At 33.6% G+C, this 26,476-nt stretch overlaps 1 protein-coding gene and 1 long non-coding RNA gene across 3 annotated transcripts in view; both read right to left on the bottom strand.

Annotated features, from left to right (window-relative positions):
• Positions 1–976: 976 nt before the first annotated feature.
• On the bottom strand, positions 977–1,953 carry LOC119531687 (26S proteasome non-ATPase regulatory subunit 7). The gene has a single exon (XM_037833222.1). The coding sequence runs from the start codon at positions 1,949–1,951 to the stop codon at positions 977–979; it is 975 nt and encodes a 324-aa protein (XP_037689150.1). The 5' UTR covers positions 1,952–1,953.
• Positions 1,954–6,250: 4,297 nt separating this feature from the next.
• LOC119531692 overlaps positions 6,251–26,476 on the bottom strand; it is a 172,472-nt gene continuing 152,246 nt past the window's right edge. Inside the window, exons 1-4 of one of the 2 annotated variants that reach the window (XR_005216385.1) lie at positions 23,596–23,650; positions 9,474–9,641; positions 9,264–9,363; positions 6,251–7,150 (exon numbers count right to left, since the gene is read on the bottom strand). This is a non-coding gene — a long non-coding RNA (uncharacterized LOC119531692). Of the gene's footprint in view, positions 7,151–9,263; positions 9,364–9,473; positions 9,642–23,595; positions 23,651–26,476 lie in introns of those variants that run through there. The other variant, XR_005216383.1, reaches the window with a different exon arrangement.

Below are 26,476 nucleotides of genomic sequence, written 5' to 3'. Positions count from 1 at the left end.
CTGGCTAATTAAACAGCGGAGTCATAAAAATATGCAATACAGAATATGACAGAATGTTATGCTGTGTTTAAGTAAAATATCTGTATAGTTGTCTATAATGTAATGCTACAATCATACAATTTAAGATTATATTTATAGTGTTATGGCTAATGAAATTTGTTGATAGGAGAGATGATTCAAGGGATTTAATGGAAAGTTTAATTTGATTTTATTCAAAACTGACATTGATTTCCCAGAAGGAAATTTTAGGTGAGCCATTAATAGGAAAACTAGATTTTATATTGAAATCTTTAGGAAAGTAAGCTTAGTTTTGAGACTTTTTGTGGCTATAGACTTAGATATTACCCTCTGAACACTTGAAAGACCATAGAATAAAAGTAACAATATTTGGTCAATGAGTTACTCTACTTTGCTATTTTTTTTTCTAGCAAGTGATAGTAAGTGAGACTTTGGTAGTCCATTTAAAATTTTGTTTCTTTAAAATTTATCATGATAAACAAACTTTTCCTCAAGGAAACTTCCTACAAAAGAGTCTATCTAGTCCTTTCCCCTGGAAAGAGGCTTTCCAGTATTTTTAGACCTAATGAAGTGAACAATTATTTAGAAAGTAGAAGGCTCAGTCAAAACATAAACAACTATTTTTCAGATTTATGATAAAAGTATAATCAAATAATATTTTATAAAATGGTACATCTGTTCAATTGTTTATACTTCACGTTATGAACATGTATATATATTTAATCAGATGCAATATAGCAGATATATTTCTACTTCTGTACATCTACATTCTTCAAATAATCTTTGAGGAAATGAAGGAAAGGGATAGTATAGTTCAAAAAATTTATCTAAACTGCAATGATCATTATTCCTCACTTTAAATTATGTTCTTGTTACAGTGTGGTATCTTTATTTTTTTTTTTTTTTTTTTTTTTTAGTTTATAAGATTTTAATTTACAAATTAAAAAAGCTACAAGTTTCATTTTTTCTCCTTTTTCTCTTCTTTCTTTACATCACTCTTTTCCTTATCTTTATCTTTCTCTTTGTCATCTTTTCTATCCTTTTTGCTCTCTTCTTTTTCCTGCCCTTCTTTCTTCTCTGCATCCCTGTTGGCAATCTTATTGTTGATTAGGTTGTGCAGGGCGACCACAGAACGGATCAGTGAGGCCAAGTACACCACCACCATCTGGTCATTGGTCTTCAGGTAAAACGCCTTGACAAATTCCTGCAGGCTGACATCTGGCAGCAGGTTGAAGACGTCCTGCAGCTGGTAGATGATCTGGTGGTTGATGGGCAGTTTGCCCGTGGCCACTTTCTCCAGGTAGCTCCTGATATCCAGAAGCTTGGAGTTCAGTCCCTTCAAACCATGGACCTGGTTTGTGATACGCTGGGAAAGAGTACCCACTGTAGTGTCTTTGATGTCTCGTAACAAGTGTTCAACTCCAACTTCTTCAGCTTCCTCTGCTCCAATTTCACTGGTTACATGCTCAAATGTTTTTGAGGTTGGAGTTCCATCATCATGAACTTCTTCCACTGAAATATAAGCTTCTGTGGGCAGCCCGAGGTCCTTTGGCTTCACATCAATAATGACCAATACTGAGTTAGGGCAGTATCTTTTCATGAGTTCATTGATGGCGATGTCATTTTTGTGTAGTTTAGGGCCTGTGTGGTACCACCCAACTATTCTTTCTCTGGCATTGACCTTCTTAAACATTCCATACATATTTTCCAAATAGTCATGGTCTAAAAACCAGACAGAATCATCTTTGTCATCTTCATCAAAAGGGACTGCAAAACTGTTGGATACATCAAGTACTTTCTTTTGCCATGACCCTAAGAGTACACCAACAACACGCTTCTGGTTTCCAACTTTGCCTATTCGGTTGAAGTGATCCACCACACTGAGCAGCACCAGGGGGTGGACCACCACCTTCTGCACGGCCAGCTCCGGCATCACGACCGGTATCTTTATTATGAGTAAGAAAGATATGAGGAAGATCTCTCATGAATGTAATTAAATCATTAAGTGTAATTATCTAATTAGAACTAAAACAACACTCATCTGTTCTATTGCCATCCCACCATCCCTCCTCAGTCTCCCACTTCCTTTCTGCAGCTTGTAATTGTTTTCTAGACTCTAGTAAGTTCAATTAGTTTCATTTGTTCCAAGCTCCTAGAGGTTTTCTTAATCAATGTTTGTAGTTTTAAACAACCATTCATTCATTCATTTTTATGCACACGCATGAGCACGCATCTGCACTATATTCAAACTTTTCCTAAGAAAGTAAAATAGAATATTGTTTCTTTGTCTTCTGATGCAGTCTGTACCATTCTTGTCAATGTTTTGGAATTGTTAGGGATTCCTCAGTTGTCATAATGACTACAGGGAAATGTGCATGAGGTTATATTATATTTAATCAAGAAGAGTGTAAGGGTTGAATGTCTCACAGTGCTTCCCGTGTCTTCTTACAAGTGGGAGTTCAATAGATCTTTAGTCCTTCCTGTCCACTGTAGTTTTAGGTCTTTAGTTCTTCCTTGTATCTAAGCCTTGTATCTAAGGCCTCTCAATAAATACAGAAATAATTTACATTACTAGTTTATTATTAATAATGATTCAGTACTATTACTCACACTTTATTGAGCACTTGCTTTTTGCCCCGCACTAAGATCAACACTTTCTCACCATTATTTCACAACAATTAACATGTGTCATTATGATTCTTTAGAAGTCTTGTGTGAGTTGTGGTTCAGAGAAACTACTGTCAGAATCAGTGAGTCTGTCATCCCACTGCAAAGCCTGTGGTCTTAACCACTAGGGTCTAATAAAATTGTGAATAAATGGCTGTGCTTGGGACAAATGAATCAGTCACAACTTTTGGCATGATGTAACACCAACTGGGGTGAAAGATATTTCTGTCCTTCAGCAACGCAGGTCAAGAAATTGAAAACAGGTAGCCATGTAATCCATATCCTTTAGAGCAGCTGACCACAGGAAAATGCATGATAAAAACTAAGAATGGCTGCGATTTGAGTACAAGTTGTTGTGAAAAGTGAAAGTGCAGAGAAAAGGGCCAATAAAGCTAACATCATGAACCCTGAGAGAAGTTTTAATAAGCACAAGGAAGGAGGAAGAAAAGATGTGAGTTTGTGTTTCCTTTAGTTTTGTGGTTGAGGTATTGAGACAAAAAATAAACTGGTTTTTTGCTATTATTATCATTCAGTTAATCACCCAGAGCACATCTGTTGTGTAATTTTCCATTTTAACATATTTAAGTGTACAAATCAATGACATAATTACATTTACAATATTGTGCTACCATCACCACTACCTATTACCAAAACCTTTTCATCACCCCAAACAGAAAGCTGTACCCATTAAGAGATAACTTCAAAAGGACTTTTTTTTTCATTTGCTGTCTTGGAACCCCATGCTTTGTGGACAAGGCTGGCCCAGGCTAACCTGCTGGAGGATGAGAGACCATGTAGAGCAAAAGCAGCTGAAGTTCTTCTAGAAAAACCAGGCCCAGCTGACCTGGCAGCTGACCACAGATGCATGAGTGAGCCAAGTTGAGACACAAAATTAGGAGAAAAATTGTATAGTAATCTTCTAAATATTGTGTGGCTTCATACACAGCAAAATTAACTGATAAAAAGGGAAAATAAAAAAAATGTTGGATGAAATCCTAAAAGATTTCATTATTCTAGAATAACATATCACAATATTAAGATAAAAAATAATAGCGATAATTTCAAGTTCAAAAAACCAACTGTGTAAATATAGACTAGCAGAAATAGAGCTTACAAAAATGTACACAAAATACCCCCTGGCTTTGGATGACCACAAGCATATGACTCAACCTTGTATTTGTACTTTTTCAAATATAAGCACAAGGAAGGAGGAAGAAAAGATGTGAGTTTGTGTTTCCTTTAGTTTTGTGGTTGAGGTATTGAGACAAAAAATAAACTGGTTTTCTGCTATTATTATTATTCAGTTAATCACCCAGAGCACATCTGTTGTGTATATGGTATGTTAAATGCCACACCATATATTACCTGCACAAATATTTACCTAAAAATCTGTTCTTGAACATATGCTTTATTTTTAACTCATGTTTACTACCTTCTAAGATTCAAAACCTCTAGCTACCACTAAATTACTTCTCTATTTTGCATCCTAGTAAGGTAGCCCTAAGCATACTGGCTGTTACGTTTAGAGAAGGTCATCACAAGGGGACAATATCCTCAAGGTTTCAATAGAAAAAAAAAATGCCATTTAAGCATGATGAACAAGATTTTTCTTGTTCTAAAATACTAAATAAACAAATAAATAAATAAATAGCATTTGGGGCAGAGATCCCTCCATGAGCAAATTTAGAGATTTAGAGAAGAATGTGGAGGTTAAGAAGCTGATAGAAAGTGGGAAATGGGAAAGAGCATAATGCATGTTGAAAGTTCTTAGGAAATTAGCTTAATCAGATAATTATAGCTTCATTTAATTCCTAATATTATCTAAATCATTGTGACTATTTCTATAATGTGAAAGAGCCAAAGAACATGTATGCTGTAAAAACATACATATATGAAATGGTTTAATTAAAACAATAATTGTGCATTTTCATAACCAAAACAAAATTATATTTTCTATGATATCAACTTGCATAAAGATTATAAAAATTATCTCAAAATAAATCCTTCCCCTTCTAATCTTCCACACAGAATTATCCTGTCAAATAATCTCTCTGACCATATAAATGATTTTTCTGATGCTGTTATGCTATTTCAAAGGTTTGGTGGGGAAAAAAAGGTAGAGTAAGTGTCAATGTACTTAATTTTCCATTTTCCCCTCGTTACTCCTCTATGCTAGACTAGAGCATACATAATAACAAAGAAGGGTCACTCTAAGAAGATGTTAGGAAACCATAGCTCTAATACAGTTGATTGAACTTCTTCAATACGGTTGAAACAATAATGAAATATTGATCCAACTACCCCCTTCTAATTTCTATGTTTTATTTTCCTTTATAGATAAATGTACTATACATCAGGATCAAGGTAATGGGTAATTATCAGCTATGGCATTTTGCAAAATTATTAAAAAATAATAATCTCTTTAGATTTTGCCACTTAAAACAGCACATACATTTGGGGCAGGAAAACTTTCTCTTTAGTATGAGTTAGAACAGATACAATTGAAACTTATTTTACAGATCTTACATTATGATATATCCACCTGAATGTATTGTCTGGTTTATTTTGTGTCTTTATTGGAGTATAAGCTTGTGACATTTAGACTGGCCATTTAATCTGTGTTTATTCATCTGAGGAATAATCTCACTGCTGGAGGATGAGGGCTTATATTAAATAAAATTAACCTCTGAATTTAAAAGTGTACAGTGCTAAAATACATGGTAGTGGAAGCCTTAGGAAATGTATGTGTTGTTCAGTACTTTGGTCAATACTTGACAGGGACTTCCTGAATAACTCTGGGGTTCTCTCTCTCTGCAAGGCTCTCTCCTCTCTGGTACTCTGCCTTAGTTTCTCTGTCTCCTCAAACACTCAGCTCTTTCTACTCAAGGATTCCACTCAATTGTTCCACCTCCTACCTGCTCCTCCCCACCATCACCTCCAAGTACTGCTCCCTCCAGGCACTAAACAGGAACAATTGCAGAACTCATCTCATTTTTATCCCATCACTTTGGGTCACTGCCATTTGTTGCCTAACGTCCAATGTCTCCGGAATTGTTGGTTCATGAATTTTGTTTGCTTTATATTGATTTTTCTTTTATTTAGTTTTTATTGTTCCGGTAGGAATGTATAGTCATACTGTTACTTCATGTTGACTGGAAGTAAAAGTCATTTGCCACAATTTTAATTGGGATTATGTTCAACATATAGATCATTTTGGAAAAATGGATATCTCAATTAGATTGTGTCTTCCAATGAATGAATATGGTGTTCCAGTTTGCTAATGTTGGCATTATGCAAAATACCAGAAATTGATAGACTTTTATAAAGGGGGTTTATTTGGCTACAGATTTACAGTTCTACAGCCATAAGAGTGTCCAACTAAGGTATTAACAAGAGGATGCATTCACTGAAGGAAGGATAATGTCATCCAGAACTCTCTGTTAGCTGGGAAGGCATGTGGCTGGCATCTGCTGGACCTTTGTTCCAGTGTTGTGTTTCAAAATGGCTTTCTCCAAAATGTGTCTCTCAGCTTCTCTCTCTTAGCTCTTTGCTTGTTCTCCCAGAGTGTTTCTCTCTAAGTATCTGGGGGTCCTCTCTTAGCTTCTTTGGGGCAAACTCTGGGCTTCATCTCTGAGCTTAGCATCTGCAAACATCTTTCTGTCTGCATCTCCAAGAGTGTCCGTGTGTCAGCAAGCATTTGTGTCAGTTTTTGAGATCTCTTAAGTAATCCAGTGGACCAATTAAGACTCTCCCTGAGTGGGCAGGGCCCACATCTCCATGGAAATAATCTAATCAAAGGTATCACCCACCATTGGGTGAGTCATATCTCCATGGAAACATTCAGTCAAGAGTTTACATCCAACAAGATTGAGTTAAGAGATAATAATTTTTGTGGGGGACATAATATATCCAAACCAGCACATATGGTATGTTGATACAGGTGTGCAGATGACATTCATTCCTGTGTCTGAACCTCAGTACTTTGGTCTTTTAAATTTCTTTTCAATTTCTGTAAGGCATTTATGACCTGTTTCTTTGTATTATAGTGCTTATGTCTTTCTTCAAACTTTTACAGAAAAGCACTCTATATTCTTTGCCTTTTTGCTGCTCTCCTAGGATAAGTATTCATATAGAGCATATATATTTCTAATATTATGTGATTGCTTGGAAGCTAAGTATTTTGCATGGATATATTTTATAGGCAAAAAGAAAATTTAAAAATGATAGGTTACATCACTACCCTTAGAATTTACAGAAAACAGACATAATCAAATCTATATATAGATCTAAGTATCTATATATAGATCTATATATAGATCTAAGTATACATTTTTTGTCCTTTTTTTCACACCAGAAATTCAAAGCATGGGGGAATTTAGAAGAATCTAACTAAAATAATTGGTTCAGGAAACAATAAATCAGTTTGTTTCAGCTGCCTTAATAGCTGCAGTATTCTCTTCTATTGCTGTTTTGAGAGAAAAGAGAGAGAAAAAGAATGAGTCACTTTCATTTAAATTGTCAAAATTGTCACTAGAATTATCTAAATTATAGCCATAGAAGAACCACTTTTCAGAAGAATTTTATTAAAAACACTCCTACTTTACAGATAGAAAGCCTGAGGCTGTTAAAAGTTAATTGCCTATTTGCTAAAATCTTATGAAATTAGCAGAAGGTAATTAAATAAGCAAATATGTAAAACAACATCATCTTCCAGTGTTGAATTCTATAATTTAAGTTTTTTTTCTCTTTGAATTTTCAGTGTAGTATAGCATCAAATCAACCTATATAAAGAGAACACGTTCTCCATATTGACAAATAATGTAAACCATACATACATATTCATCTTTTCCCCTGTATATTTGACTGTAAATTACCAGCTATCTCAGCAGTTTTAGAAGTAAGATGAAACATGAAGGAAAAAAGAGTGAATTCTTGAAGGGAATGAACAGATGCCTTTGAAAATCAGACATTTAAGAACTTAAGGAACTTCTACTGAATGAAAGCTGTAAGAAAACTGTCAGTGATGGAAGGCAGACTATTAGATAATGAATAGCAAGCTTGTTCAGGAAAGAGAATTGGTGAGTGTGCAGAAGTCATTCATTCCTGAAAGTCAGTGATGACTTTTAAGACCCATTGTGGCTATTTGACCAGTGGATGCCTGGTCATGAACATCTCCGGTAATTCATCACTACTGGATACACACTGATGTCAGAGTATGGCTGTGGCACAATGAAAATTTCTGGTATATTCTAGTGATAGATACCTGGAGAAATTCAGGATCACTTCTCATTTAATAAGCAAATAAATTATAATCATTTATTGGGTATATGCTATGCAAAACTCCTGTGAGAGGCAGGATGGTCATATTAAAAATCTGTTTTTAATTTTTCCCACAGTTCTCCATTTGACATTGATACAAGTTAGATACAACTCTTGCTTTAATTTGTCACAATTTAATCTTCTATCTGAGCTTCAAACTAACTTCCAGAATGTAAATATCTTAGTAAAACAGAAATTTATAAATTATCTTACCTTAAATTCAACCAGTTTAAACAGTATATATACTTATTTGTTCTTTTATTTTTAAAATTAAAGATTTAGTTTGGGATAGTATATCACAAACTCTTGTTCAAAATATTTGTGGGTGTTAAAATGTTAGAGAACAGAAATCTCATTTTATGTAAGAAAACAACTCTCATTTACAGGGCCCTTTGAGAGTATCCAGATTAAAAATCAACATTTGGCAAATGTCTTTTGAAAACAGCTTTTTGCAATTTCATTAATTAGAGTCCTGCTAAAATACAATGAATCTGTAGAATACTTATTTTGGGGAATATTTCTTAAAAGTGTAACCATTATAAAATCATGCAATATGTACAAGTCATAGCTTCTTAATACATTCAAAAGTATCTATTCTGAGACAGAGATGCCTATTTTGAAAACAATCATTTTTTTTATTTTTATATTCTTTCACATATATTATTTTTAGATAAGCACAAAAAGACAGGAATTCAAGCATTAATAAAATTTATTTTAAAATATAAATTTAAAAATACCCTAAAACATTTGCTAATGACTATTTTCTGTATATGCAAAGCCCATGATCATGGAATTTATTTTATAGCTAAACTAGGGCTATAAAGGTTTTCAAATTTTTACTTAAAAAATAGCATAATGTCTTAAGTAAGAAAGTAAATTAGTAATTATGATAACATGAAGATAGAATCATGGACTTTAAATTGTAGCAACTAAACCTTGAAAAATATTATGAAATCTTTGGTATATATATCTGGCCTTTAATGGTTAAAGTGCAATATCTTCTTTAATTGTGGATAAGTATATTATCTTTATCAAAAGCATGGATTTAAGGTGATGTCTTCATGGAATAAAATATTTTTTGTAACATCTGCTTGACAATTTTTAATTTATTTATATTCATTTATTCTAAATCTTTTCTTTTGGAGAGGAGGAAAAGAACTCTAAGTTTGTTACCATTTGGAATGCAAACATGTGACTCTAAGGAAGACAAAATAGCAAACTTATGCAGAGAAATACTTAATCTTTAACTTGCAAGTTACCCAGTCCTTCTTTAACTCTGGTTGCCAGCATTGTTTCCTCACACTGCTTCCATGGATGAGAGAATAGCATTGGCCAAAATTACCAACTCAAGGTAAACACCTAGAAAATAGACAAAAAATATAGCAAATATTTATTTTTAGACATTGTACAGCAGGCACCAAAGAACAGTAATTCACAGAGGAGAGAAATAAATTAGGTGACTCCCTTACCATCACAAAATCTTTCTGACTGAAAGTAATCTGTTAACTGCAGCTCAGAAAGAAAAAAAAAGTCAAACAGGGCATAGCAACCTCACTGAATTGATGAGACAGAGATCCTAGTTGAAGAAGTTGAAGCAGCTAGTTTCTGTGGAGTAGACTTCTTTAAATGAGGTGATCCTAAGGAAAGAAATTCCAGAAATGTGAATTAGAATGTCCCTGGGTTTTTCACTACAAATATTTGAGTATGCAAAAGTCAATCAAGCACTATAAGACCTGGCAAGAACAAATTCCAAGGAAAGAAGAGCTGCCAGAGAAATGTAAGTCAAATAATCCCCAGAATTCATGTACAAATAGTGGGTTTGATAGACTGGTTTAAACACACTGGACATCAGACATTACTAGGTGACCATACCTTGTAAGTGGTTAATTATCCCTAGAATAAAAACTATCTTAAAACTGTCTAAGAGAGCTTAAAATTTATGTTTAAAGTTTCAAACTGAACTGCAAGTAAATCAATTGCCAGTCACAACAATGATAATACTCTTTAAAATAATACAACTAAATCTAAAACTCAACAATACAAAATTCACAATATCAGAGACCCAAGACAAATAAAAACAGGAAAATGTTACTCTTTATCAGAAGAAAAATAAGTCAATAGGAACAGTAACAGAAATGTACCTTATTAAATATGATTTATATCACTAAGTATATATAATGTGTATGTTAACATACATAGATTTCATAAATATATTTGCATGTAAATACTAGTGGGAATTATTTTCTCTATTTCCTCCTTCCTTTCAAAAGTCATATTATTTTGTGAACCTCCCTTGAGCTATGTCATTCTTAACATTTCTTCTGGAGAGGTTAAAGAAAACTGTATAATTTGAGAACTTTGCATTTTAAATATAATACAGTCATAATAAATTAGCCTTTGTCCCATGCTTTACAGCAAAAAAAGGACTCAAGGGAAGTTTTTAAAGATATGATCAAAAGGAAGGCAATTGGAAACACTAATATACCTCTAAACAATTGGTTCTAAGTTAAGATAACCTAGTTTAATACATACAGATTAGTTAGATATATTTCAGATTTCTGATTTGCTAACATTGATAAACTTGATTTCTAATGTTTTCTGGATAATTACAAATGCAAATTAGTGTTCCTCATATTGATGTATGAAAAAACGAATTGTTCTTGTACCATGTTAATTGATTTACTGTAAAAGAACTTTCAGAAATCTTGTGGACACTCAGATTAGGTTCTTATTTAATATTATATCATATCATATAACCAGGAAGGAAAATCATGGTTTGATTCCCAAGGTAACCAATCCCATAGACTTCAGAGACCAGAAAAATTATTACAGCTATAACATGTCATACCTCAGTAACCTGTATGATTAAATTCATGTGAAGAATTTTGTGAATTTTTCCACAGCCAATATTTCAATGGATTTTTTTTTATTTGTGTGATTAAATTTATTCTTCCTTAAGGAAATGTCAAGAAATACTTGAAACTTACATTTTTATTCCCCCTATTTGCATTCTAAATTATTTGTAAATCTAGACATTTTCTTTAAGTACAATTTAAATAAATTATCTCTATTTTACCAGTTATAAATGTTCACTGTGAAGAGATTAGTAAATATAGACATACAATAGAAATATTCTCCACTTTATGCAGAAATATGCATCTTTATACTCTTTGTAAAGTGGTCCTATTTTTAATATTCAAAATAAATTAGAGGTGAATGATGAGGTATACATACAAGTATAAATATATAAATCAATATGGAATAAAATATACCCATTGGTCATTGTTCTAACAAATATGACCTCATAGTCTAATAATATTTTACCTGCCTTTTGACTAAAGAACAGATCAAGTTTTTTTCCATGTAAATTAATATTCTAATATAGAAACATATTTAATGGCTATTTAGTTTTCCATTATATAGCTTATCATTAATGATTTTAGCAAATTTCATAATGTTTCATGTATAGACAACAGATTATTTACTACTATGAGTAACAATAACACTGTGATGAATATTTTTATAGCTAAATTGTTGAACACTTTCTTAATTATCTGGGGTGTATAAATGTCTAGAGATATAATTTCTGTGTCAATGACTAACTTTTTTAGGGCATTTGAAAATAGAACTCCAGACATTTTATACCATCTTTAATTCCCCAGAATAATATATGAGAAGGCCCAATTCCCTATTTTCTTGCAACAATTAATAATAAGGTAATGCTATTTGGTGGATAAATTAAAATAGATAATATTTTCAAGCAAATTTCTCATAGAATTTATGTTGATATATTCATAAATATTGAAGACATCAAAAACAACATGGGATTAATCTGTCACTCTTTACAACAGCCTATTTGGAGAAAAGGGAAGAGGAAAAGTAGTAATTACTCAGCAATATCACCTTTGAAATAATGTATTATTTTTAATTGACTTTTCTGCTCTCCTAGGAGCACTGAAGTATCAGATGCCTTCTCACTCAGCATAGCATCTACAGAAAAAAAAATTCATATTTCTTGTGGGCGGAAAGGTTTTTCCTCTGTACAATATAATTTAAATATCTAATGGATCAGTACATTGGACCAGTACAAAGCATATGATATTTAAATATATGATGATAAAAAAGTCTAAATTTCTATTTATAAATTAACAAAAACTTAATATTATCTGAATAATAATTGTTATAAATACATTTTCTTATACTATTTCTAACCAGGTGTTCTAGTTTCTGGGCTGCTCAAAGCAGATACCATGAAATGTGTTGGCTTTAACAATGGGAATTTATTAGCTCACAAGCTTACAGTTTTGAGGCTGAGAAAAATGTCCAAATCAAAGCATCATCAAGGCAATACTTTCTTCCTGAAGTCTGGTTACAATGAACCTCAGCTCCTCTGTCACATGGCAAGGTACATGGAGACATCTGTTGGTCTCTCCCTTCTCCCCAATTCTCAGCTTATTTCTTACCTCTCTCATTTTACTATGAGCTGCAAGGAGAAATGAGGCCACACTTTCCACATTTAGTTTGGAAATCTTTTTAGCTCAATAACTAAGCTTGGCACTTCTGATTTCTGTCTTTCACCCAAAGCAGAACACAATTTTGCCAAGCTCTCTGCTACTTTAAAACAAGGTCACCTTTCTTCCAGTTTGCAATGACACATTCATCATTTCTGCCTCAGGCCTCATCGGAAGAACCTTTGGTGCCCATATTTCTACCAACAGTCTCTTCAAAGCAATCTAGGCCTTTTATAGCAAGCACTTTACAGTTCTTCCAAAATCTACCTATTACCCAATTATAAAGCTTTTCCACATTTTTGGTATCTGCAATAGCAATGCCCCATTCTTCTGGTACCAAAATCTGTTTTAGTTTTCTAGGTTGCTCAAAGAAGATACCACAAAATGTTTTGGCTTTAACAATGTGAATATATTAGCTTGCAAACTTACAGTTTTGAGGTGTAAAAAAATGTCCAAATCAAGGCATAATCAAGACCATGCTTTCTTCCAGAAGACCAGCTGCTGGTGATCCTCGGCACCTCTGCCACATGGTAAGGCACATGGCAGTGTCTGCTGATCTATTCCTTCTCTTCCAGGTTTCATTGACTTCAGCTTCTTGCTTCTGTGCCTGTCTCTCTCTCTGCATTCATAGTGTTTATAAAAAGACTGCAGTAGGATAATGAAGTCCCACCCTAGACCAAGCCTTAACTGAAGTAACTACATCAAAAGGTCCTACTTAAAATAGGTTCACATCCACAGGAATGGATTAGATTTAAGAATATGATTTTCTAGGGTACGTAGAGTTTCAATCTACCACACCAGGAAACATAAAATAGGAAATTGAAATAATACTATAGGAAAACTCAAAATCAAAAAATGGAATAGCAATGCAAGCATAAAATACTGAAAGATGCTTTTGCAAACAAAGTACTTTCATCATTCTTTAAAACTAAAAAAATTTAAAAATAAATTGAAATTGTGAATATTTTTCATTGAATAGCAAAGGGTATACTACCACCTAGTGGTAAATATTGTTGCTCAAGAGGAATCATCTTCACTTTCAAATATCCATAGAAATTGCAGAGCAATGATTAAATTAAAGAGCTGTAACTTACTGATGCAATTACTGAATTGTTAAGACATTATTATTACCTATTGTATATTTAATTTTTTTACCTTGTCACCTGTATCCATGGGGATACAGATGGTGAATAGGGTAAATGTGTTTGTATCAAAAAAATAAATGATAACACAAACCATTTTAATTTCCTTAATAAACCAGTAAAGATGAAAACAGATTCTTTGTGGAGAGTGTATTGACCAATTTATACAGACCAGTAAATTTACAAATGCTATATTTAGACTCCTTGTTACTTTGAGTGAAGAAATAAATTCAGATTTTGTCCATATAACACTACATTTGATGAAAATTTAGAAAATACATAGTTGTGTTAATAATAGTAGATAAATTTAATAATAAAGATATAATTACTCCTTTAAAGGAAAATATTTTGAAGGTCATTAAGGAAACACATTTGGGAAAAAATGAAATTATAGGAAAGTATTTTCAAGAAATCAATTTATATCTGTGTAGAGTTATTGATAAATTATACTTCTTTCCCACTTCTCCTCTCTCAGCCTTACATGTTTGTGTGTGTGTACATGTTCATTTTTATTTGTATTATATGATAATCAACATAATTTTACATATTTTTATTTTTATGGAATATTTTTAATCAAAAATATGTAAGTTCTAATCTGGAATAATTGTCTTTTCTAAAATCAAATTAATGAGCAAATCATTTAATTAAATCATTACTTTAAATAATGAAATTACGGTATATCATTTAAGAATGGGCTCCATTCAGTTCTCCATGATTATTAAATTTGAATTATATAATAGTGCAATAAAAAGAAGATGAAGTTTTGATAAAGAACCCATTTTACAAATGCTACTTTATTAAAAATAAATATTCTACTACAAACCCCTGGACTACAGAATTATTTTTCTTCAGCAAACCATAGCAGTTAATCTACCTGTCTTGCTTTAGGCAACTGTTAATCTATTTTTATTTTTTGACTGTTCTATAATTACTTATAAATTGAATCTACCATATGTATTATTCTGTGCCTTGCTTCTTTCACACAGCCTAATGCTTCCGAGGTTCATTCGTGCTGTTTCATGTGGTCCATTCCTTTTTGACACTTGGGGGAGTCACCTTTTTATTCTCAACTAGGGTTCTGTTGACATCATCATGCCTGGTAGGTATAAGGATGCCTTTAACTGCTCTCCATGTGGCCTCCGCTGACATCGCAGGTAGTGGAGAAGGGCATGTGGTTTCATTACTCTGGGTGGTGGTGAAGGTTCTGGCTCTTCACTTGGCCTTCTCTGACACCACCCCGAGGGACTCAGCCTGGCCAGGATGGAATTTGAGACTCCTCACTTGGCCTTTCTTGTCATGGGTTGTGTGGTGGCTTGTTCTTTTCTGTGATATTTGATTGGAATAAAGGCATTATTTTCTAAAAGTTTTCTATCATGCTAGGTTGCCTCTCTCCTGATCATTCTTTGGATTCCAATGTTTCTAGCAACATTACCTTCTCTCTACTTTCAGTCTTCTATGTTTGCTTTACATTTAATGTCCAGGGATTCTAGCTGTCCTTAGTAGGAGGAAGAGGAAAAAGTATGTCTACTCCACTTTTCCAGAAGCAGATGTCATGACCATATACACTGGAGAATTATTTTGAGTTTTCCTTTCCTTTTGCAGTATAAATATGCTATACCATTGTCTTGTCTTGCATTGTTTTTGTCATTTGAATTTTGTTCCCATATATGAGAACTTTCTCTAACTCTTATCAAACTTTTCTCTTTTTCAATGATTTTCAATATTTTTTTTGCCTTCATGTGATTTCCTATTTGCTCATTCTCCTTAGAGACAGTTAAGTTCTTGAAACTGTGGTTTTATAAATAGCTTCAAATTGGAAACAATTTTGGCCATTATTTCTTGACCTATTTTTATTTTCTTCCCCTCCTTTCTTTCCTCTGGGACTCCAACTATATTTACATTAAAGTTTTTGCTATTGCCTCACAGGTTGCTCAGGCTCTGTTTATTTTCTAAGTCTGTTATTCTTTATGACCCATTTGGTTATCTATTGATATGTTTTCAAGTTCACTGACCCTGTTTCAGGAAAGTTTCATCAGCCATTAACAGCAAACAAGTAGGCACATGGGATTCCTTTGAGTACAAATAAGAGATGTGAATGGAGCATCAGAAGGGTTATGCATATGACCTTTTAGTTGACATTCACAGTTTTTCCAAAAGGACTGTAGCAATATACAGGGGCATAATAAAAGCATCAGTGATGAACACTTTCTTCACAGCTTGCTATATTCAGATTTGTCAGATTTTAAAAATTTAATCATTTGGCTGAACATGATATCTCACTACTGTTTTAATTTGCATTTCCCCACTGACCAAAAAGTTTGAGCACCTTTTTTTATGTTTATTGGTCTTCTGCATATACTCTTTTTTGAAATGCATTTTCAAGTTTTTTTTTCCTGTTTTTATTAATTTTTCTGCTTTTTCATTTTGTTTACTTTTTTGTATATTATGATATCTTATATTAGTTGTATGTTTTATGGATATTTTCTCCCTTAATTCTTCCTGTTGCAAGATAAGGACTTTCAATTAAAAACATTAATTTAAATTAACTGAATAAACTGAATGAATTACCATTGCCTTTTACTTAGTGATGTTTGTGTATTTTTGAAAAAGTTGTCTACATAAGGTTGAGAAATTAGTTTCCTATGTTATCTTCCAGAAACTTTATCGTATTTTTCTTTGGATTAAATCTTAATTCCACTCAATAAGTTTCCCAAATTGCAAATAGAACTCTCATTGAGGAACGTAATATATGAACAAGAGGCCTCTTTCCATTACTATTGCCTCAGATTGCATATTTTCTCTGGAAATCTTATAGAACCTCCCAAGTTGTACCCATTAACTTGAACTTAATCATAAATTAGTTTTGCCTGGTAGATGGAATCAAGATAACATGTGAACTTTTATGTAAGCCTTCTTTTGTTCCATAGTTTACATGGGATTTAGTATGCTCTCATTGCTGTACAGAATTCTACTGTGTGGATAGATCAAAATTCATTTGCTATTCTACTGTAGAAAAATATTGCACTAACTACAGGTTTTATTATTATGAATAGCTTTGCTATAAACATTAATGCTGATGGCTTTTAGTGCTGACATGTTCCAGTCCTCTTGTATATATAAATAGGAATGGAGTTGTTGTGACACAGGATATATTTTGTTCAGTATTAATAGACATTTCCAATTTTCCAAAGTCATTTAGTAACTTACATCCCAAGGCAATGTAGGAAAACTCCATTTATTTGCAATCCTCTCCAACTTATTTTTTACTTTTATTGAGGCTTTAATTTACATGAATTCTCATAAATAATGAAGTTGAACAACTTTTGGTATTTTCATTAGTATTTGATTATACTCTTTTTTGAAGTGTCTGTTACAAATTTTTGCCATTATTTTATTGGATTGTCTGCCCTTTGGTTATTGACTTTTACTATACACACACACAACACACACACACACATATATATACATACACACATATATACATATACATGTATATATATAATCATGATTTAATTCCTTTGTGTTATTTGCATTGAAGATATCGTCTCTGACTTTTCAGTTTCTTTTCACTTTCTTACTGACATATTTTAATAGAAGACTTATTGTGTACTTTCTGATTAAAATTAAAATTCACTGTACAGTGGGGATATGATAAATTTTTGTTCATATACTATCCAATTGACCTTTCATTGTTGAAAAGAATTATAATTTTCAAACAGCCTACAGTGTCTCCTTTGTCATAAACTGGATGGCTATATATTTGTGGATCTGTGTTTCCATCACTATTTCAATCTTTTGATTTTTCCTGTATTTGTCTATCTTCATTCTATTATCACACTGTTTAAATTATTACACATTGTTAATGAGTCATGCTATTTCTTACTCTATATTACCCAGATTATTTTCCTTCTTCTTTAATATTCTCCTGGTTATTTTTAATCTATTTTCATATAAAGTTTATGATCTCTTTGCTGATCTTTACAATCAGAACCTGTTAAGATATTCATTAGGACTGCATTGAATATGGACAAAAAAAGAATGGACAGAAATCAGAGTTTTACAATATCTATTCGATCCATGAGTAAATTTCAGTTTGGGGAATGGATTTATTTAAATTATTCTCAGTCCTTTTTTGGAATTTCTTCATAATGGGATTATTTATCTCTTAGATTTTTTTTTTCTTTGCATTGGTATTTTGTAAAGATGAATTTAATGGCATTTAAAGAAATACAAATTTTCTAATTTTGCATTATTAATTTACAGAACTAGATTGGATATTTTTTATTGGTCTATATCAGTATACTATATTCCTTCTAGATTAACTTTTTAGTTCTATTAGTGCCTGTAGACTTCTTGATTATTCTATGTACACAATTATGTCATCTGCAAATAATCATAGTTTTATTTCTTCCTTTCTGGTACATTTAAATTTTATTAATTTACTTATCTTTATTGCATTAAGACTTCAAATTTGTATACAGAAGTGTACATAAAAATATGGAAATACTTATAGAAATCAACAGAAATATGGACAAAGTTATAAATATAGATAAAATGCAAACAAATCTAAAAGTTATATGATTGGAAGAGTGTTAAGTTAGAAACATATTGATTCAGGGGATAAAATCCTCAAAAATTATAGATTTTGGTTTAATTACTCTTATTCTTCAGTAGTGATATACACCAGTTAGCTGATTTCACTATTTGCATTAATGTAGGCAAGTGCAGTGTACATTTTCCAGCAATTGCTTTATTACTACTTGTGTCAGCCATCCCCAAACCACCCTCAGAATTAACAATTCACTAGAAAGACTCATAGTGTTCAGAAGGTTCCATACTCATAATTAGAGTTTATTAAAATATAGGGACACAGAGTAAAATAGACAAAGGGAAAAGTCACATGAAGGTAAGTCTGGGAGAAGCCAGGCATAAATTTCTGGTATCCTCTTCCAGTGGAGTAACATGGAAAATACTTAATTCTCTCAGCAACGATGTGTAGCAATATGTTTGAAGTGTTTGCCACCAGGGAAGTTCCCCCAAGCCCTGATGTCAAGGGTTTTTATTGGAGGTCACCATGTAGGTATGTGGTACCTGCATGATTTAGCTCAGCTACTCAGACACCAGATCCCCAGAGTAAAAGCAGCTGTTGACCTGCATGCTTATCTGGTCAAATTGGTACAGCTTGGCCCAAGGTCTCAGGCACACAAAAACACTCTTATCAGAGAGAACATTCCAAGGACTCTGAGCTTAGCTCCCAGTGCAGGCCAAGGATAAATCTTGACAATAGACCTTTCCTGAGAACATATGGGGTTGAACCACCCAGAATTATTGAATTAACCCTTTCCTATGCACTACTCAATGAATTTTCATATATTATGCATATACCTCTATTTTTAGGAAGATGTTCTGTTACAAAGTTCTGGATTTACCCCAAGTACCAAACAAAATTTAGATTATTTTTAAAAATAGCATTTATTTCTGTTTTAATTATCAATGCATTATTTTGCTGTAATATTTCTCATTATTTTTATTTGTGTTATGCTTTATGTGTATCTATATGTTTGTTTACATATACTCAGTGTTCTGAATACATTTTCATACCCCAGGGTATGGTTATGTATTTGCATGAACGGTTTTCCATATTTGAAAACTAATCTGTATGTACATTATACAGACATATATGCAAACATATTTGTTTGTCTCAACATTAAATTATCTCAAAAAGCAAATTATTCTGCCTAGTTTAGATTTCATTATTACTATATTTCTAGTAGGTACACTGTGTCAAATTCTTTGTTGTTCTCGGGACTTACACACTCTGGCGCCTAGATTTGTATGTTTTATATGATGTTTATTGGTATTGTCTGGCTATTTATTGTTTTTAAACTTGTTATAAAGTACATTCAATTTAAATAATGATTGAATTTTCTGGCATTTTGACTTGCCTGGTGCTCATTCTTGTTGAACCATACCTACATGATAATTACATTGGTATGGTTTAATATGATCACATTGTCATTTTATGAAGTTAAGAATTTTTTTAGGTAAAAAAGAGAAACCTGCAGAACGAATCCAACATATCAACAAATAAGACCAGCCAGAATTTAATGACAGCTCAGATAGTGAACACGCTGCTGAATTTAGTAGTTGGGTTTAGGCCTTTATTTTAATCCACACCAGAAGGCATCCTCCTCTTTACATCAAGGAATAAACTTAGAAAAATTGAACACCTGAATTTTTATGCATTGAGAAATATATAGTTTCAGTTATTTGAAAGGTATTGGAAAAAGGTAAACATCCCAGTAAGGAAATGTACTTTTGTATGTAAAATCATGATGGACTCAGAGAATTTGGGCAGTTTTGCATTGTGCATCTCAAACCACTCCTGTTATTATTCCATACCAAATGGCCAATAAAAATAGAAAGATGCATATTGAAAAATCTATGAAATTTCTCTTTGAATTTCTGTTAATTCCATTGAATGTAACAATCCTTGGATAGGCAATGCTAGTACTAAAAGTTAGGCTTGCTTATGTTGTTTGATTTTTGTGAGTTTTTTAAGAAGCATATGCTGAGGAAGGCATGGACACACTCAGCAGTCATTTCCCAGCCCTCACATATCCCTGTCCTTTACTCCTCTTGCTAGTTTGCATGCAAATGTTTAGATATTTTTCCATTTCACAGCCTTAGGGGAACTTTAGTTCTCATCATGAAAAACAAGCTACCCAGAAATGGAACATATCTTGAGCCTGAAACTGGAAACAAGCTGCTCCAGCTGCTTGCCAGGATGGGAAATTTACACAGAGATTTCTCGTTCATTTTTGCTCATTTGCAAGGCCTCCTCTCCCTGGGGTATATAAAAACCCAGTATTCAAGAAGCACAGTTGTCCCACATGCCCAACACGAAGAAGTGTGGAGCTGCAACCCACCGATCCTGACCTGAGCAGTTGGTCTCCTTGGAGGACTTATCACAGTGGGACCTCTTCCCCTGCTCTTTAGAACCCTTTGTACTGTAAAAGTTATAGAGTGGACATGTGCTAAGAATCTTTTGTGCCTGAGCCTGTGTTCCTATGGCACACTGAATAGCAACTCACTCCACAACAAGTTGACAAATATTTTTCAATTGAATTAATGAAAAATCTTATTAGAGGTTAAATTATAATTAATGCAATGCATTGAGCATTATCATTCTGAAAATGTATCGCTAATGATAACATATTTTTTTTAATTTTTAAATGCTACCTATTGATTTTTCTTTTCATTTTAACTACTTCATAACCCTTCCTTACATTAACTTACATAGTATCTGAATTTTTAAGTTCAAGATATTTTAAAACAAGCTTTTATTTTTGAAGTCTACTAATAAATTCAGTCTACAAGTGTCTAAAATATATTTTTGAACATAGCATTGTTAAAGGCTTTTACTCTTAAAACAGATCAAACCCAAGCTCTAGGACTTCTAGGTGTTTATGCTTGAGCAAATCACTTAAACTTCATGGATACCAATTTTCTCATATATGTCAGACCCCAGAAAAGAGTCTAACATATAGAAGGAATGTCTGATCCAGGGCTCTGCTGCTTATCTCACAGACAATAGGTGCTCCATAAACTAAAGAATGAAGGCTGTTCAAGGCTGTTCCAGCCACAGTGGTGCCTCAAAGGCGGGTAATACAATGTCAGATATGTCCATAAGATGAACAACCAGAAAGGCCTGCTCTCCCTAGCTAGATAACACAGCCACATTTCAAAGAATAATAATGCTCAGAACCCTAGCAACCAATCAGCCCAGGAATTAATAGGCACTCACCCAATCGAGACACAGAACACACTCAGAAGGCACCCTTCTCCCCCCACAACACCCTTCCATCCCAATGTGGGTTTTTCCTCTAAAAAATGCTGCTCTCAGATAGAGAGCTGGAGCCATATTTTTTTTCTTTCTTTTCGCTGGCTCCCACCTGCTTTCTTCTGCTTTCTTCCTCTAATAAACCTTAAACTCTCTGCTTAAACCATGACTCGCTGTGTTGTGTGGATTCCTGAACAACTCCAACCTAACAATATATGTAAAATGTGACAAACAAAATCTACTTTGAGGTTTATTTCTCAATTATGAGAAAATATGTATAAGAAAATGATCCCTACTATTTTCATTTCTATTCAACATTGCATGTAGAATCCTAACCAATACAATTAGACAATGGGGAGATATAAAAAGCACAAAATTATAAAGCAAGATCTAAAACTTTCATCATTTAAAGTTGATATGACTGATCTGTAGAAAATGCAAAGGAATATACAGCCAAACCCCTGTAAATAATTGTATATAGTTCCTGGATATTAGCTCAACATGCCAAAACCTAGTGTCTCTCTAAATACCAACAAAAAAGTAAAGGAGAATAAAATTTAAACAACAAAGCAGAGAATACATAGCATTTAGAAAATGTTGACAATCTTTAAAAACCCAGGCATAAATCTTATGAAAAATATCCATGACTTCTATACTGAACACCACTAAATATTAAGGATTTTCTCATTACACAAACTAAATCAAAGAATATACCACATTCACAAATGTGAAAACTCAATATTATTTAAAAAATCAATATTCCTCAAATTGACATATGGATTCAACACAATCTAGGCCAGTCTTTTAGCAACTGTTTTTGGGAAACAATAAACCTATTGTAAATTATATATGAACATGCAATGGACTAATGATAGAAAATGCATTCCTGAGGAAAGAAAGCAAGAAGGAAGAGGCAGAGGAGGAAGATAAGAAAAAAAGGAAAAGATGAGAAAGGAGCGGTAAGATAAAAAGGAAAATAAGGAAGAAAAGGAGGAAGGACAGAGAAGGGAGGAACTTAGGGGATTGGAAGAAAAAAGATATCACACCTATTATAGAACTATAGTAATTTAGGCAGTGGCCATTGGTAGAGCAATGTATAAATTAGACCAATGAAATACATAAATGTGCCCAGATAGTTCCACACATATATGGTCACCTGGTATATATCAAATGGAGCCAGCTCTCCCATGCAGTGAAGAAAGAATGATCTTTTAAATAGATCATGTTTGATTAATTTCATACGGATAAAAACAATTCTCTTAATCATTTTATCACACTGTAAATAAAAATCAATTTAGGAAAGTTAGTAGTTTAAAAAGTAAAATGTAAAAAAATAAACTTATTAGTAGCAAACATAAAAAGAATATATTAATGATCACAGTAGTTGAAGATTTCTTATTTAGCATAGTTTTCCAAGAAAAATAGATAAAACACACAAAGTTAAAATTAAGAAATTCTGTTGATGAAAAGATGCTGTTAAGAAAATTAAAGGGTAAACAACAAAGTGAAAGAATATATTTGTGAGATATATATCTGCAAAAGGATGTGATGTAATATATGCAAAGGAATACTACATAATATTTTAAAGAAAGTCAAAAGACTTAAATGGGCACTTCACAAAAATGGATACCTAAAAGACCAACAGGAATATTAATAAAGATATTCAACTACATTAATTCTCAGGAATGCAATGTCATTCAATTCTCACCATAAACTTTAAAATGAAAAATACTGACAAGATAACTAAAATAACACTAGCTAAATTACGGAGCAACTGGAATTCTCATATATTGCTGATGGGTTACAGCCACTTTGGAAGACTCTTTGGCAATACTACCTAAAATGAAAATTAGCATGCCCCGTGGTCAAGAAATTCTGAATGGCTGTCTCATGGGAGTGTTCACTTTGTGATAATGCATCAGACGGTAAAATTATATGTGCACTTTTCCTTGTGTAAGCGTTCTAATTTGCTAATGCTGCCAGAAAGCAAAACACCGGAAATGGATTGGATTTTATAAAAGGGGGGTTATTTGGTTACACAGTTACAGTCTTAAGGCCATAAAGTGTCCAAGGTGATTCATCAACAGTCAGGTACCTTCACTAGAGGATGGCCAATGGTGTCCGGAAAACCTCTGTTAGCTGGGAAGACGTGGCTGGCATCTGCTCCGGAGTTCTGGTTTCAAAATGGCTATCTTGCAGGATATTCCTCTGTCTAGGCTGCAGCTCCTCTTCAAACTGTCACTCTCAGTTGCTGTTGGGGCATTTGTCCTCTCTTAGATTCTCTGGAGTAAAAGTCTGCTTTCAAGGGCTGTCTTCAAAATGTCTCTGTAAGCTGTCGCTCCTCTCTTTACTTCAATAATCGTTTCACTCTGAATTAATATAAACCAGATTTAAATGTGTGAAAATGGAATAGTTAATGACTAAAAAAGGCAACTTGATTTGCTCAAGCTCCCATATTTTCCAAGGGAGGACCGAGTCACTTGGAAATCCGATGAAGCAGCTTCAGCTTGACATAACCATGATCCCTTGAGTGCCCAGGTGCATTTCTGTAGCTAGAGCAACCTCAAGTCTCCCAGAAAGAAATAGTTTAAGCTAATTACAGGAAAATCTGCTGGCAAACATCCTGCTTCCATAACATCTGAACTGGCTAGCTGTGTCCAAGGACGCTCTGTTTAAAACCACCCCTAACAATGTCCTATCCCCTCCCATGGCAGCCCAATTCCCAGATAACCCATATAAGCTGTTCCCTAAATCCCAAGCCCCATGCAGGTGCATGCATGTTTGCTCTTGCTCAGTAAGTCTTCATTCTTGCTTTTGCAGCACGACCTCTGGTTATTTCTTTCATTGTCAAATGACAATACAATTGCGGTGTTTTCAATAACGTGCCAATCATAAAACAATTTTATATAAAATGAATATTTACAATACTTATTGTGGATTAATTCCCTAACATTCCTTCATTTTTTAAATTCATTGTTCTTCTATATTTCTTTGATTATTCTTTGACATGATAGATTTAAAAAATCATTTGGTGATAATATATTTCTAGCTCCATTATGCAATATAAATACAAGGAAATAGAATACAATATTTTTTGACCCATGGTATAGTGGATAAAATGAAATCTTTTAGAAATCAGATTCCAAATAGAGGGTTTAACTTCAAAAGTAAGATTCTTAATTATGAAGGTTGTAGAGTTGCTACAACGGAGTATCCTGGGAACATAGTTTCAAGGAACAACAGAAACTGTTAGCAAATGATCCTGTTACTTGTACAGAATAAAAGGTCCAGAAAGGGGAAATATACTCTTTGTCACTTAGTACAAAGATTCCAAAAGGTCAGGGAAAGAATTCCAATCACGTTCCCTTTCCTAGTGTGGCTGAAATCTGCTCTGGGTTGGTGTCAGTAGATGTCAGCTCCAGAAGCCCTTCCTTGAGTCCAAGAGAGATGAATCCATAGTGTTTGTGTGTGGCTTTTATCCAACTCAGGGGAACTGGGTCCCGCCACTGAGAATTCCTGTTCTGATAAGCATCTGGGGCTGCTTGTTCCTGGTTTCTGGTTTATGGTCTGGCAGGGTCTTTTCATTAGACTTAACATCTTGCCCAGGTTGTGGTATGTGTTGGCTAATCAGTTCAAAATCTCAATAATGAGCTAGTTGGCTCTCTGGGATTGGCTGTACAAATTAAAATCTCAAAAGATGAATTAATTAGTGTTCTCGGATAGGCTGTAACCTCTGTAGTACCCAGTCAATGGGGAAACAGGGGAGGGACTTGCGAATTAGGAGTAGGAGATTTAAACATCGCCATTCTCTTCCTCGGGCGCGCCAGCCTTCTGCGTGTTTGGCTGGACGCCCCATCTTGCAAGATCGTAAATAAATTCTTTTCTCCTCCAGAACCGAGAGAGCATTTATTCCCTTACAGGTACCACTTTATTTCTGACAGTATGGCACACAATAGAAAAGGAGGTGGGGGTAGTGGGAGGCTGGGGGATAGCCACTTAGCTGTGTTTGTGACTTCCCCCAAGAAGGAAATGGGCAGATAGGTGGGGTCTGGGAGAGGGCCACTTCACAGGTGTCTCTAATTTCCCTAACAAAGTTACAGAGACAAACAAAATTTAAAATACTAGAAGCAAACTGAAATTCATTGCTGTACAGTTGTTAGGGGCCAGTTAGGAATACATAGACCAGCACTGCAAATAATTAAAGCCCCTGAGGTAGCATTCAAACAAGGATGCATGTGAGTTGGTAGAAAAATACTTCGCTTGCTGGAATCTTGGGGAAGACAGCTCTATACTGTGTCCCAGATGTCCCTAGAGGAATAAAGGCCCAGTTACTCATAGGCATACTTACATCTACATGAATAACTTCGTCATTGGCTTTCTTCTCTTCCCTGACTTAACATCCCTATTCCCCTATCATTTGCAACCTTGATTCACCTCCCAAGAACTTTTTGTTTGAAATTTTTTGTCTCAAGGGCTGTTTCTGAACCCTACATAAAGCAACGCCAAGGATGAAAATGGAATAAAACTCAAATGACAAATCTTACCAATATATTAACTCAAATCATTGAGATTCTTGGAACAGCTCTAGAGGAGCTGTCTGAGAATCAAATGTTCCATCCCTACCCACAATAAAAACAAAAAAAAAGAAAAATGCTTTAGTCTCCCTTGCAAATGTGCACAGACCATAAATTAGCATAAGAATAAAAGATTCCACAATGTTAAAACAATTTTCAAAATAAAATAATCTTTCTCCATAAGATACATAGGTTATAAGTGTTTTCTTTTAATTATAATAGACAATAAATTTTGCATTAAATTGTCACTTTTCTGTTTTTTATGATATAAATGTGTGTATGTGTGTTTTACCTTTTTTTCCTTTGATATCTGGTTGTGATTTGAATTCTGATAATCTTTGTGGGTTTATAAAAACTGTGCTTTTATTTTAAGACACCTCAAATGATTTTGGAACCAGTTGG

Source organism: Choloepus didactylus, chromosome 1, assembly GCF_015220235.1.
Source record: "Choloepus didactylus isolate mChoDid1 chromosome 1, mChoDid1.pri, whole genome shotgun sequence".
Lineage (NCBI taxonomy): Eukaryota > Metazoa > Chordata > Mammalia > Pilosa > Megalonychidae > Choloepus > Choloepus didactylus.
Note: the sequence above shows the minus strand (reverse complement) of the source record. Positions and strands in the feature narration are given on the sequence as shown.